This window comes from Natrix helvetica (genome assembly GCF_964273705.1).
Source record: "Natrix helvetica genome assembly, chromosome: 1".
Lineage (NCBI taxonomy): Eukaryota > Metazoa > Chordata > Lepidosauria > Squamata > Natricidae > Natrix > Natrix helvetica.
Window position 1 is genome coordinate 238,973,797 of NC_138548.1, and position 14,595 is coordinate 238,988,391.

At 41.8% G+C, this 14,595-nt stretch overlaps 2 protein-coding genes across 4 annotated transcripts in view; one reads left to right on the top strand and one right to left on the bottom strand.

The window, feature by feature from the left end:
• Positions 1-14,595, top strand: part of LOC309384894 (retinal rod rhodopsin-sensitive cGMP 3',5'-cyclic phosphodiesterase subunit gamma) — a 60,928-nt gene that overhangs the window by 30,581 nt on the left and 15,752 nt on the right. Inside the window, exon 2 of one of the 3 annotated variants that reach the window (XM_081938746.1) lies at positions 11,009-11,122. The exons of the other annotated variants lie outside the window; for them this stretch is intronic. The gene's annotated coding sequence lies outside the window, so the exon portion shown is untranslated. The remainder of the gene's footprint in view (positions 1-11,008; positions 11,123-14,595) is intronic. 3 annotated transcript variants of the gene reach the window in all.
• CCDC137 (coiled-coil domain containing 137) lies at positions 1,953-14,583 on the bottom strand. Its single transcript, XM_081938744.1, has 6 exons — positions 14,424-14,583; positions 12,267-12,394; positions 10,963-11,158; positions 9,479-9,561; positions 7,621-7,700; positions 1,953-6,026 (listed from the first exon to the last, which is right to left on the bottom strand). Exons 1-6 carry the CDS (start codon positions 14,492-14,494, stop codon positions 5,808-5,810), a joined length of 777 nt encoding a protein of 258 aa, XP_081794870.1. The 5' UTR covers positions 14,495-14,583; the 3' UTR covers positions 1,953-5,807.

A 14,595-nucleotide genomic window follows, 5' to 3' on the forward strand; every position in this document is an offset into this window, starting at 1 on the left:
CGAATTGAAAAGCAAAAGTAAAGTGTTACGCTGACTCGTTATATATGTCACCGTGAAAGACCGAAATTGGTATGTGTCGACATTCACCGGTGAATGTCGACATTCATCGACATTCACCAATTTCGGTCTTTCACGGTGACATATACACATTATATTATAGACTGCCATATCCAGTTGTTGTTGGTTACAGTTACAGATTAAGTACAAGTAGTTCTCATCTTACAACCACAATTGAGCCCAAAATTTCTGTTGCTAAGCAAGACAGTTGTTGAGTAAGTTTTGCCCCATTTTACGACCTTCCTTGCCCCAGTTGTTAAGTTCATAATTGTTAAGTGAATCTGGCTTCCCCACTGTCTTTGCTTGTCAGAAGGTTGCAAAAGGTGATTACACGACTCCATCATCAATACATCATCATCAATTGCCAAGCCTCTGAGTTTTGATCACATGAGTACTGGGATGCTGCATTGGTCGTAAATGTGAAAAATGATTGTGTTACTTTTTAAAGTGCCAATGTAACTTTGGTCACTAAATGAATGGTTGTTAAATTGAGAACTACCTGTAACTTAAAAAGCTAATACTTGCAAAGATCCTATTTTTAATCTAGCAACCAATTCTGCAATGACAGGCTCAGCTAAAGGGGAGGCAGCACAGGATAAAGCACTAGAGAGCACTAAAGCTATTTAAATTTGAAACACGCTTGCTAGCTCACTTTCTGAATACCAGCCAAGTAGCATGCAATATAAATCCAGGACTCTTAAATCCAGGTCTCTGCCCCTCTGATGATTTTGAAGCTCCAAGTCAAACCAACAAGAGATGGAACAAGAAAGTCCTTTCCGGACGATCTCATTTCTGACAGGAGATACAGGTCCATGAGCTGATGTTTATTCATCAGAATAAAAAATTCTCAACATTAAGAAAACAAAGACTGGCCTGAATTTCAAATTCCACTTTATAACAGTGTCCTGTATGAAACAGGGATCATAGTTTATTTCTGGCATGTTGATTTCCCATGTGACTTAGAGATGCCCATTGCATGTGATCATAAGGAAAAGAAATCAGCTGGATTTACATTTCCACACCACTTGTCAGTTTCTCTAGACATCCATTGGAGTTTTAGACTCCTTCAGAACACCTTCCCATCTCAACATACATTTATGTCCCCTTGGAACTGTTGATTCAGTGCTGCTCCAAACAAGCCAGGGGTGGTATTCAGCAGGTTCTGACCAGTTCTGGAGAACCGGTAGAGGAAATTTTGAGTAGTTCAGAGAACTGGTAAATACCACCTCTGACTGGCCCCGCCCCCATCTATTCTCTGCCTCCCAAGTCCCAGCTGATCAGGAAGAAATGGGGATTTTACAGTATCCTTCCCTTGCCATGCCCACCAAGCCACGCCCACAGAAATGTTTTTGAATCCCACCACTGAAACAAACCTTCAAACGACAATTTCAGCCATAAAGCGTGTGTGTGTGTCAGAAGTGAGTTGCTCCCGGTTCGGCCCGGAATGGCCAAACCGGTAGTGGCAGCGGTGGGAGGCTCTGCCCACTTGCAGAAGCATCATGCGCATGCGTGAGCAAACTGGTAGCCTCAGGATTTGAAACCCACATCTGGTGTGTGTGAGGGAAACTTTGCACAATGGGGTAGCAGCTTCTCTTTGAAAAGAACTTAAAGCAAACATATAGAGCCATAATCAGTGTAATCCCGACTGGAAAAGTAGCAAACACTGCACTTCTGTTACCTGTACAAATAGAATCCAGCTCAGGACACCTGATATCCAAACAAAACATTTTAGCAAGAACAGCTTGAAAAATAGCTCCCATATCTGCCTTAAGTTTTTCATTAGATCTTCTCAGACAACAGTAGAAAAGGAACGCTTGATTCATCTAAAGCTAGAAAATACCGGTACTTGAAGAAGGCAGCAAGGACAAAAGATACCACGAACACATCTAGAAATTTTATTTATTTATTTGTATCCTGCCTTTATTATTTTTACAAATAATTCAAGGGTTTCATACATTTGTGCATTTTTTCAGCCTAAATTTTAAGGCAGAATGCATTATTAAAAACTATCAAAAGAACAACATAACAATAGGACAAATTCATGGAGCAGCTAGTTTTAAAATCAGCACCTTTGCTGTCAGTTTTCTAGGTTTCTAAGGTTGTGAAACTGCTGCCCTGTCTTCCTTCTTGCTAATAGCAAACTTGGGTGACTCCATAAAATGTCCATTGCTCTTTCCTTTCAAACAGTAGGGAAAGTTTTTCAACTTCTCAGACTAGCTCATGGCACTGGCATTTTCAGGTAGATTTCCAGTCCAAGAATTAATCAGAGTCATCTTCTCTGACATCAGATATGTTCATCTAATAATTTGTTCTATTTACTTATATATCGGTTTGGAATAAGGTAGAAAAGGCTCTCGGTGATGGGGGGGGGGGAGGAGGAAGAGGAGGGGAGGATTATCCTCTTTCTTTTCTGAATTGGACATTGCCTGGACTGTAAAACTGGCACTGCTAAAAACATATAGTGCTTCTTAAAAGTTTTTAAAAAGTGACATTGTTGCTTTCCATTCAGTTTTCCAGAATATCTATCCAACTTCATGCTCTCTGAACAATTTTCCATTGTTTGTCTTCTTTGACACTTTCCCCTCTGATGACCTCACAAGCTCTCTTCCAAAAGCCTTCACAATATACCCATAAATTTCACTTCATTAGGAAAAACTTCCTGATTCATTGCTTTTTTAGAAATGCCTAAATATATGGGGGAATGAACTGTAGGAATTCATTCTGTCTACATATTTCTTTTTATGGAAACTTCAAGATGGATCTGTTACAGCAGGTAATTCCTCAGGGTAAGATATCCTTCAACTACCTTAAGCTTCTGCAGCACTACCTAGTCACAACAAAAAAGTGTCCCATAAATGTGATTTATCCCTATCTATAAAAGCTGAGGTTCCAGCCTTAAGTACACAACAAAGCAGAGATTCTCCTCCAAGTCCTTCTTATTCCAAATCTGGATCTCTCTCCATTAAACTGCCTGTTTAGCTTCCACATTTTTGAAAATTTATCCTTTTAGCCAATTACTTCGTGGCAAAGTCTAGAACTTAGGATCAAAAACTGTTCAGCCGATTCAATTTTTATTAGAATATTTTGATTACAGGATTTTTTTTGAAATTGCATCAAATTCTTTCCAGATTAAATTCCTATTAAAGCCTATTAGTATATTTCACTGAAATGGCCTACTGACACAAAACACTCACTTTTTGCAATCTTGTTTGGGGGAACAAACAGAGCATCCTTTTTATTTTTTAAAAATACCAACCGGCAGTTAAGACATTCACTGATGGGGGTAGTCTAACCAAACACAATTAAATGTTTTAGAACATAGGGCCGCCAGGCTGCATACTTAAGAATGCTCACTTTTTACTACGTGACAGTGAAGATAATGGGAACTATGTCTTAAGTGGCAACGCGGTAGGTGCAATCGTATCTCAAGGAATCATGGTGCACATCCATGTAAACAGCTTTCCAAATATTCAGAAGGTAGAAGCTGTTTTAGGAATCTCAAGGATAAGCTGAGAAATCTAATAAAGATCAGTCCACAGCAAAGAGCTGAAAGAAGCAGAGGAACCAGAGTATATCCTTTCTAGTACCTATACCAGTGATGGCAAACCTGACACGTGTATCAAAGATGACATGGCGTTTTGAGTGACACACCTGTGTTTATTAACACCTGACAACAAATATTCTCAAAAGCACCCCCTGTTTTTGAGTGATTTTTTCAGAGGTTACAGAGACCACCTGGGAATGGGATGTGCTGTCTTCAGAACTACGCACAAGAGAAAAAAATGCTTCAAGAATAAAGGCCTCGTGCAACCCAGAGCAGCCTCAGATAGGCCAAAGGAGCTTGTCAACAGAAAGAGAACCCTACTTGAAGATAAGCAACACATGGCAGATCCTAGGAAGCGCTGGGCCATGGGTGCAATTGTGCTTTGGGGCACAATGCAAGGCAGCCTGTTTGAATGGCAGCAGAGGTGCCAAGGTTGAAGTCCAAGTCTTTACTTCAGGCCTAGTTTCGTTACTGAATTCTGTTGTTCAGGGTTGCTTAGATTGAAGGTGGGGAAAACAGAGAATAGTTTCTCTTTTATTGGGTGTGTGTATGACACGCCAGCAGTCAGATTAGACATTTTCTGAATTTTTACATGCCAAGGCCGAAAGGTTTGCCCTCACTGATCTATACAATACACCCAGAGATACCAGAAAACTACAGGCTATGTTTCATGAAAAAAAGGTTTTAGTGGAACTTCATCCTGGAACATGAGAAATTGTGTTAAATCTACAGATAATTGCAGGAAAAATTATAAGAAATATATACAGGATGTTCTCTGTACCACATTCTTCCATTATAAAGAAAAAAAGGTCGCTTTAGAGAAAGAGCTTGCTTAAGGAAAGGAATTCCTCATTGCATACAGATCCTGCCATCTACTGACAAATCTGTGCTGCACCACCCAAAGCCCACACGCCAGCAGTACCTTCCTTAGGACCAACCACCCCTCAAGATTCTGTCCAATACTATATTGATCTTACTTTCTCAACTAAGGATTTTTGGTTTTCCCCCTGCTCCAACCAACCAACTATTGCTGCTTTTTATGGACTGTTCAAAATTTTACTACCTCACTTTGCCAGTCGCCTTTGCTTTGAGAACCTCATCCTACAAATACACACTTGGTTTTTTTTTTTTTTTTGGAAGTCATTTTTTCACACCACTTTTAAAATAACTTTGGCTTGCAGAGTCAAGAATACAGAGTGACTGCTGCTGGGTTCAGCAACATCACTTTACTTCCCTATTTAGGGTCTTTCATTGGTTTTTGCCACTACATGTTCTTGTTATTGTACAACAGCACCAGGATTTGGAAGGGAAAGACAAAGATGGCAAAATTGTTTCCCTCTGATCGCTTTCGTAAAGTTGGAAAAAATGCTCTGCAAAAGAGCATGTTGCTTCCCTTCCCTTCATCTTAAACCTCTGCCAAGGAAGTGTACATTCTGCTTTATCTTCACTTAAGGACTTCCATCCAATCAAAGTTTTTGCTGGTATTCAGTGGTGGATGTCTATATAGAAGCTGTACCTGGAGTAGCAGTCCCACATCTCTTCTGCAAGGAAATCATTTTCGACAAGAGAACCAGCAAACTAGCAAGAAGATGCATTTGTGTAGAAACATATTTTAATCTGATTCATCTGCCTCTGATAACATCTTAGAGATGGTTCAAGCCCCTCAACACATCTCTGACTTTGATTCAGAAACTAATAACTAAACTCCAAAGAGGGACCCAGACTGGATTGTTTTGGTTTTTCACAAACCTTTTTGACAATCCAGGTATGGCGAAAACACACACAGGCTAAAAAAAATTCCAAAAGGAGTGCAATGTCCAACTGGAGAAGAGTTTTCTTCCCCATCAGAAGGAGGCTTATGAGAAACATCAAAATAGATTGGTTCCTGAAAACTAGCTCCGATTCTTGCAGCCAATCCAAATTACTAATCCTTTTGGAAGTAGGGGGTAGAAATATGTGTGTGCAGTGGTGGGTGTTTTCATGTTACAAATTCAACAAACTGAGATACCAGAAACACTTTTTAAAGAATTTGGTCTGCTCAGAAAAGCGAAGCGTGTAAACTTGTATTGCTCAGCTGTTATTCTGTTTATCAGTATTGCTGGTTACTCCCTTCGAAGTGGAAAGGAGAAATGCAGTGGACTTGGTTGTCATTCTACAATTGTAAAGGCATCGTGTTTCTCGGAATGATAGAACCAGTTCTGCCAACTCAGGCTGGTTTCTTTAGTTTGTCTATGGCAAGAAAGCTTTCCTTCAACTGCTGCTGCTGTTTCCTTTTCTTTATATCCCGATAAGCTTGGACGACCCGTTCTCTCTCCTCTTGAATGATCCTTTGGCGAGCGAGAGAGGCATGGACTGATTTGTTAACACTGGCTTTTCTGCCAGAGCCCAAAAGAGACGTTAGCAGAAGTTGCTGCCTCTGATCGCCCTGGAAGAAAAGAAAAATTGGCTGAAGAATCTGTTCTGACCTAGGCTTCCCCAGCAGCACGAAGCCAAGTCCTCATCCCGATAAACCCCTTTTATTTAATTTATAGTGAATTCCTCTCAAGGCAAGTCTTTTCTCTCCCACAGTCTTTCAAGATAGTTCACAATTACCGACCTTTATCAGGCTTGGAGAGTGGCCAGGCCGATATCTTTCAGACGCCACAATACTTGGCAAGAATGCAGGAATGAACTAATTGTCTCCTGCAAACACCCCGCCCCTTTCGCTCCTCTTTTATTCCCTATGGGAGGGGCCATTCACCGTCTACCTGTGGCCTTACTCCCAAGACGACCCTTGTTCCTTAGCTGTTCTTTTCTTCTGGCAACTCTGCACATGCACACACTGGGAACAGGCTCCAGCAGTTTGTCTGCCTCACTGATATCTGACTCTGAAGACATCTGATAACTGGCATATGGTTCTGGCCTCCTCTCTGCCTCCGACACAGAGTCCTCGTCAGAGCCTTCCCCAAACTCCAGGACTGGCTCATTTTCCCCCTCAACCTCCTCACTGTCCGAATATGCTGCCAGCTCTGCTGGCAGGCCACAACAGAATCATGAAGAGGGAAAAGAATATGGATTCAATCTGAGAGCAATCCTGAAGAGAATCTGCTTTTAGAAGAGGATGTCTAAAAAATATAAAACCCTAGGGCAGTGATGGCGAACCTATGGCACGCGTGCCACAAGTGGCACGCGGAGCCATTTGTCAGGGCACGCGAGGCGCTGCCCTGTCAGCTGGCCAGCGAGGCGCTGCCCTGTCAGCTGGCCAGCGCGCGCTGGCCAGCTGAGTTCACCTTTTTAAAAGCTATTTTTCGTCTTCCCCAGGCTCCAGAGGCTTTATAGGAGCCTGGGGAGGGCGAAAAGAGCCTCCCCCGCCCCCCCGGAGGCTTCAGGGACCGTCCCTGAAGCCTTCGGAACGCTTAAAACCACCCTCCAAGCAAACTGGAAGTGACTTCCGGGTTGCTCGGAGGGTGGTTTTAAGCGTTCTGAAGGCTTCAGTGACCGTCCGAGGCTTCCCTGATGCCTTCGGAGCGCTTAAAACCACCCTTCGAGCAACCCGGAAGTCACTTCCGGTTTGCTCAGAGGGTGGTTTTAAGCGCTCCGAAGGCTTCACGGAAGCCTCGGACGGTCACTGAAGCCTCCGGAGCGCCTCCAGGGGATCGGGGGAGGCTCCTTTCGCCCTCCCCAGGCTCCTATAAAGACCCTGGAGCCTGGGGAGGGCGAAAAAAGCATGTAAAATGGGGGGGTCATGCGTTGTGTATGCATACGCACTGGGGGGGTCGCGCATTACATTATGGGTGCGGCACGCCAGCACTCGACCCCCTGCGCTCCCCCCACTTGTGGCATGCGAGCCAAAAAAGGTTCGCCATCACTGCCCTAGGGACAGTTAGCTTAACATAATACCGTTAAATACCAATCAGTAACCTATTCTGAGCCTTGCTGCTGATCAGGTAAATTCCTTCCACAGCAAAAAACAGAAGCTTGTATGGCCACTGGCACAATTAGAAAAGAGAAGTGGAACGTTGCTCAATAAAATGAGGTACCTTGTCTTTGATAACACTCTTCCTGGGTTTCGCTGTAAGTGTGGGAGGCTGTAGAGCAACTTCTCCAAACTTTACTGAGTCTGTAAGGGAATGGAAAGAAGGCAGCTCCAAATCTGATAATTGCAAAGACCATTCCAAAATAATTCAACATGCTTCTTTCATTATTCCTCACAATCAAGCAAATTTAAGCCAGAAATCCACTCTAGCCACAGCCACCTGTCAAAAGGATTGTATTTATTTAGCAATTTTTTATGGCCGCCCATGTTCTACATTATCCACAGGCAGCTTAGAACAATAAAAATAAATAAAAGCTAAAGCAGTACTGCCACATTACTGCTAGATTGAACAATTTATATAGCCACCCAACTCACAAACGGTGATTCCTGGAAGTGTACAACATTAAAAATCTAGTTAAATAAAATCCATATTATACCTCACCCTCGCATCCGAAAATCAGACTTCATGAAACTTGTGTTGTGATATCACAGTACCTGACCTTTGCACTTGGGACAATAATGTTTTATTATGTGCTTTGGTCTCAGAGATTCTACCCAGGGTTCCCAGTGACCAGCGTATGATTCCATTATCCACCATTAGAGCTTTCTTTCATATAATGCTTTGGAATAAAAGTTGAGCTGGATTGAAACAAAGAGAAGTGAGAAGGAATCAAGCAGTCCCATGCCTTCCATATCACCACTCTATTCTGCACTAAGCAAGTTTACCAAGCTCTGATACCAAGGCAACTGTCTCTTATCTCAGACATCAGCAAAACATAAACCTCTCTCCTAGAAGGGACTTGGTGTCAAACTGCATCCCGGGCTTGCCACAGCAGGGTGGGAAGGAGCATGGGTGACAGGGCGCTTAGGACAGCTGCAGCAGCAACAGAGTTGGCTCAGCTGTGCGGTGGGGAGGCATGGGGAGGACGGCAGTTCCTAGCCACACTCAGCTCGGCAGCCTCAGCAGAGACAATAGCAGAATCAGCTGCGAGGCATGGAAGCACGAGGAGCAGCTGTTTCTGGCCCAACAATCAGCTGGCCCTGAGCTTTGTCACATGACAGCCACCGGAGCGAGGCCAACACTGGGAAGAGGCATGGCTTGCCTACTTAAGGGCTGACTTTGCATCTAACAGAAGTTCTAACGGACCTGCTTACTGACTGTTTTGCTGCTGTATGAACTCATTGTGTGCCACAGTCCGGCTGAATAAACCCAGTTTGTTTCCTCACGGGTGTGGGGTTTTCCTACTGGTGCCAGTCTGGAGCTTGGACTCTTGAGACTTAGTTTTTTTCTTAACAAAGTGTCAAAATGTACAGCACACTTACTTTGAAAGTGATGCAGAAGCGAGCATAATTCATAAGAATGGTATTCTGGCAAGATTAGGCTGATAACCACCTGAAGCTCACTAGTGGTTCACTAAAACGTTTATTCTCCTTTCCGACAAATTACAAGAAGTGGTTTGCTACATAAGCTGCTTCTGCTCTTCCAGCCGTGCGCAATGCTTATGATGTGCAGCTCCCTAGATCTGCAGAAACTTGGATTGGAATAGATTTTGATTCAGCCGTCCATTTTTTTGAGGGGGACAAAAGACTCTTACCAAATAATCAAATCAATCTTATCGTCTAAAACTATGGAATGGTACTAAGCTCACCAGTCATGGCTTTTTTTCTGGCTTGCTTTACAATGTAACACTAGACACCATCATTTATAAACCATGGCTTTCAGTTTAGCATGCTGGGCAGACTCAATCAATGGCTGTTTATTCAACACGCCATTTAAACCAACCAAAGCTTACTGCAATTTGCAAACCCAGTATTGTATTGTATTTATTTATACCCTGCCTTTATTAATATTATTACTCTACCTTTGAGAAGATCCTTCTCCAGCATGGTTATTTTTTTCTCTGCTTTTTGCTTACGGATTTTTTCCAGCCTCTTCTTCTGAAATCTGGAGAAACAGGCTTTGTTAAACAAAGGTTACAGAAATTTCATAGCTGCCTATGGGCATGTCAAGAAAGAACCATTCACAAATTCAGTCAGACTTGGAAATAGAGAGGACGCACATCTCTCTATACAGGGATAAGAACCAATGTATCCTCTAACCCAGGGGTATCAAATTTGCATCGTCATGATAGCGGCATGTGACATATTGGGACTTTTTTCCCCTTTGCTAAACCCACCAGGGGTGGGGCCAGCATGTGACACATCCGGCCCCCGGGCTGTGAGTTTGACACCCCTGCTCTAACCAATCAAGGATGTTACACTAAGCATGTAAACTTGGAACCACGTTTAAGTTCCATTGCAGTTTGTAAGGAGTAGTACGGTCTTAACTGACACAGAATCAAGATTAAAAAATAAAGATTCCATCCTGAAAGGAATTGCTACTACTAACCAAAAGAACAGGACTGAGTTAAGGGACAGAAGAAGAAGAAAAGATATTATTGTTATTAACTAACTGGATACCAGTGCTCCACTATGAAACTATGTGATCAGGCTTGATAAATCAACACAGCTTGAAAATTAATGAGTAGTTACGACCAGCTTCTCCTCTCCCTTTCTCTCCCTCAGACTGGCCCATCTGATCCTCTCCTATCCCCTTCTCTCCCTCAGGCTTGCCCCACAGAGGTCTCTTCTATCTTATCCGATTCTCTCCCTCAGGCTGGCCCCATTGATCCTCTCATATCCCCTTCTCTCCCTCAGGCTTGCCCCACAGAGGTCTGTTCTATCTTATCCTCTTCCTCAGGCTGGCTCCATTGATCCTCTCATATCCCCTTTTCTCCCTCAGGCTTGCCCCCGAGGCCTCTCCTATCTTATCCTCTCCCTCAGTCTAACTCCATAGTATCAGAGTGTGATAATAATAATATAAGAAATACTAATGATCTGATGGTCATTTTGAAAAATCCTTTCTTAGTGAGCACTTAGAAGCCAAGAGGAACATACGTGCCAAATTTCAAGTTAGTAGGCTTTAACAGTTCTGGAGATTTTGTGATGATGCATGAGTGGCATTTCGCTTTTATATATATAGATAACTAATTCATTTCTTCCTCTCCTAAATGGAACAACCTTCAGGAGTTCCTGAAGGATGGAATTCTTACACATTAGTTCTGGGGCTAATTCTACATTTGGTGAGCAAAGATCAATAATAATCTGTGAGGCATAATGGCTAGAGAGATTGACAGTGCCTTGGGAAAACCCTCTATTCAATCAAAACATACTGGCCAAAAAGTTAACTTTATGGAATCGTTATGAGGATGAAATAAGGAAAACTGGATTATCAATGACAAATTCATCTCAAGGCTTTCAGACTATAGCACTGCCCTAATTCAAGGGCTGCAAATTCAAACGTAACTCTTTTTTCCTCTGTGACTTTTCTTGGATTTGTATCTCTTTTTCAGGCTCACGCTGCATCTGATTTTCAGTGAGAAAGCGCACGTGCTCAATTTCCCGGTCCATACGTCTATTGTATGAGGTCTCCGTCTCCCCTCGCCGTCTCTTGAATTTCGGTACTGGTATGTCACCCTCTGACTGAGGCTTCTGCTTATTTGCTGCGACAAAAACACAGATGTTATAATCTGCCCAACAACCTTCATGGACATTATAGGAAACAGGTAGAGCCCTAACCTAATCACTCTGCAAAACACCAATCCCTAGCTGAGCAAATAAGAGTTATCTGACAATGAATTGACCTGATATTTAAAAGCAATTTTCTGGGATCTGTAGGAAAAAGGTATTCTGCTATTAACAAGCCATCTTGGATTTCTCTAGCTATACAGCACCATTATTTTATGACCCATGTGCAGTATTAGAGAGCAACAAAATATAATATTGAACTTATTAATTAGATATGGTACCTATTTGCATTGTACCCTTGGTTACTAGAGAACCACTTACAGCAAGCACTTGGAGATCTCCAGCCATAAGGGCATATCTGAAATGTTGGTCACAAAAGAAAACGGATTCATAAACTTATTGTCTTCATTTACTCTGTAACTTGTATGCCCTCCATGTAAGCTTAAGAGAGTTACAACTCTACGGTATACAAATATAGCATGTTTGTACGCATGTAATACTACTATACAACAGGGGTGGATTTATTTATCTAATTTATTAGGCTTAGGTTTTGATGATAAGCAGCCTCTTTATTATTTATTTAGAGGGCTGATGGCAAGCTCTGATAGGCAAATTGGATAGGCTGAACAAAATATGTGGTTTGAGTCAATATTTTTGCTTAAATTATTCAGTGTCCTTTCTCTGCAGGAAATTTGTTCATTTATTTAAAACATTTATATAACCGCCCATCTTCCAACCAATCCAAAATGGGGATTTTCTTTGTTTTTAAAACTGCTTTAAGCTATGTTGGGGCATAGCCTAGAGTTTTTCCATATTTTCTTTTCCAAAGCATTGAAAAATTGTTCCACTAATTTTCAGTGCCATAAAGGAGAGATTAGGGGGAAGGACCAAAAAGGAGAGTGAGGATCCCATGCAGTTCTGGAGTCCCAGAGTCTTCCACCCTTCTGATTTAAAAAATCCTTATAAGGCAGACTCCCTCAAACTAGTACCATCCAGGAGAGTTGTCAAGATGACACTTCCCAAGAATTTCTGGCTAGTTGCTGGAACATATACTCAATATCAAATCATAAAGCTGCTTTTTACCAGGTTTCTTCTTCTTGCGGGTGGGGTTTTTTAGTTCATTTCGGCTCCTCATGATTTCTCGCAACCGATATGGAATTTCTTGCTGATTCAGGCAATCTGGTTTTGAATTTGCCTTTTTCTTCACGTAGCTAAAATTAAAACGAGAGAAATGTTGGTACAGCTAACATTATTGTTGTTATGATTATTCATATAGTCAGCCAGATGTTATCTATCAAGTTCTTACCAAGGACCTAGGATAGACAAATCTGGATGTTTGATGGTGTTACAGATATTGTCGCAGGATGGAAGCAATTCCAAGTAAAGCCGCCTTCTGCAACTGACTGATGGCAAATTTGTCAATGCCTATGGTGTTCAAGTGGTGCTCCAGTTGTTTTGAGACTGCACTCAAGGCACCTATTGCTATTGGTATTACCCTTGCTTGCCTTTGCCACAGTCATTCTATTTCTATTTGTAGGTCTTTGTATTTTGTTATCTTCTAAAGATCTTTCTCTCCTATTCTGCTGTCTCGAGAAATCATCATCGTCATCATCATCATCGTCATCATCATTGTCATCATCTATAAACTTACACAACCTAACCTAGGTGAGTTGAAGGAACTTCTTTAGGATAGATGCAAGCATCTGTCTCACATTTTCATATCTTGTCCTGTAAAGGAATTTCAACAACCTCATTCAGCAGAATGAATGAGATGATGCTGGAAGCACATATATTAGTTTGAATTAGTACCATAGCCAGCCCTATATTTAAAGTGGTATTTCTGTGTTCATCAGGGGTGTTCTTCCTACATCACCTTTCAGGTGCCCTCCACATGTTAATCGACCATAACTTTAAAAAATTGTTAATAACATATTTTTTCTCCACAAAGAAGAAAGAATATGTCATAAATATGATATCTTGTTGCTACTGCTTACAATCTAATTCACTACTCCCCATTTTCACAATGGGTCTACCCATATCTGAAAGGCATGTGGTGGCACATCTCTTTGATCTCTTGATATCGTAACAATTACATAATGAGTCACATTCCATATTGAATCCCCTCTCCAGCATAGAACTGGAGACATCTGTAAGCATTTCCAGAGTGCTGGGAAAGGAGATATAACATATAAAAATCTTAATATCGCTGGCTAATAAGTAGGATAAATTATAGCAACCTTCCATAAATTATGATGATTATTATTATGACTTCATTTCTCAGAATTCTCAGGCTTTATTGATCATAATGGAAAGATAAAAAATGCTAATAAGGAAGAGATTTTATTATTATGGTTGGTTGCATAGTCTGCCAGATATTTAGATGGGATTTGGCAGTTTTATCCAACTATTGAGTTCTTCCCAAGGACGTGGGATAGGCAGATGTTACTGCTTGATAGTGTCAAAGTATCATCCCAGGATGTAGATTGTTCCAAATAAAGCTGCCTTTTGAAATCAACTGATGGCGATTTCATCAATGCCAATGGTGTTCCAGGGATGGTCCATATGTTTTGGGATTGTACCCAAGGCACCTATTACTATTTGTACTATTTTTGCTTTCTTTTGCCAGTCATCCCACTTCTATTTGCAAGTCTTGTTTTGTGATTTTTCTCCAGTTGCTTCTTTTCTGCTGCCTCTAGATACTGCCAACACCTATGGTACTACCCAGACTATTTTTTTCTTGTCTTTTTTATTGACAATTGCTGAGTCTGGGGTGCTATGTAGCAGGTGTTTAGCTATGTACATTTTAAACTTCCAGAGCACTTTTAGCTGCTTCATTTTCTTTTACTCTGCCTGTGTTGGGTCCTCCCCAATTCTTTGCATGTAGGCAAATGCAGATATCATTATTCCATTTTCATATATAAGTCAAGATAGCATCCTCACCTAATATTCCTGCCACTTATTTTCCCTACAACAACCGGGCAAGGTGGCTTGGACCAAGAGAGAGTGGAGTGGGAGCAAAGAATAAACACGTGCAGAATCAAGCAGTAGCAGTCAAAATCCCAATTAGTTCTACATTCACTGGGCAACCTCAAACATGAATGTTATGATAAGTGAGTTAAGATAGCAATAAAATTGGTCAACCCTATAGGGTTATTTTTTTTTTGCCTATCACTTACACAGAATAAGCAAAGCGCTTTAAATTGCACACAGAGAGAAAGAGATCACCGGATTGATACAGACCTACCACGGGGGAGAAGCCCCTTCCGCGGAGCAGCGGAAGCCACAGCAACTTTCTTCTCTTTTTTGCCCATCGCCGCTTGTGACAAGCGCACTCACGTGCTGCCGTCGCTTCCCAGTTTAGTCTTCCCTTGCTTACGCACTCCATTCCCCGCCTTCTTCCGGGGTGTGTGTA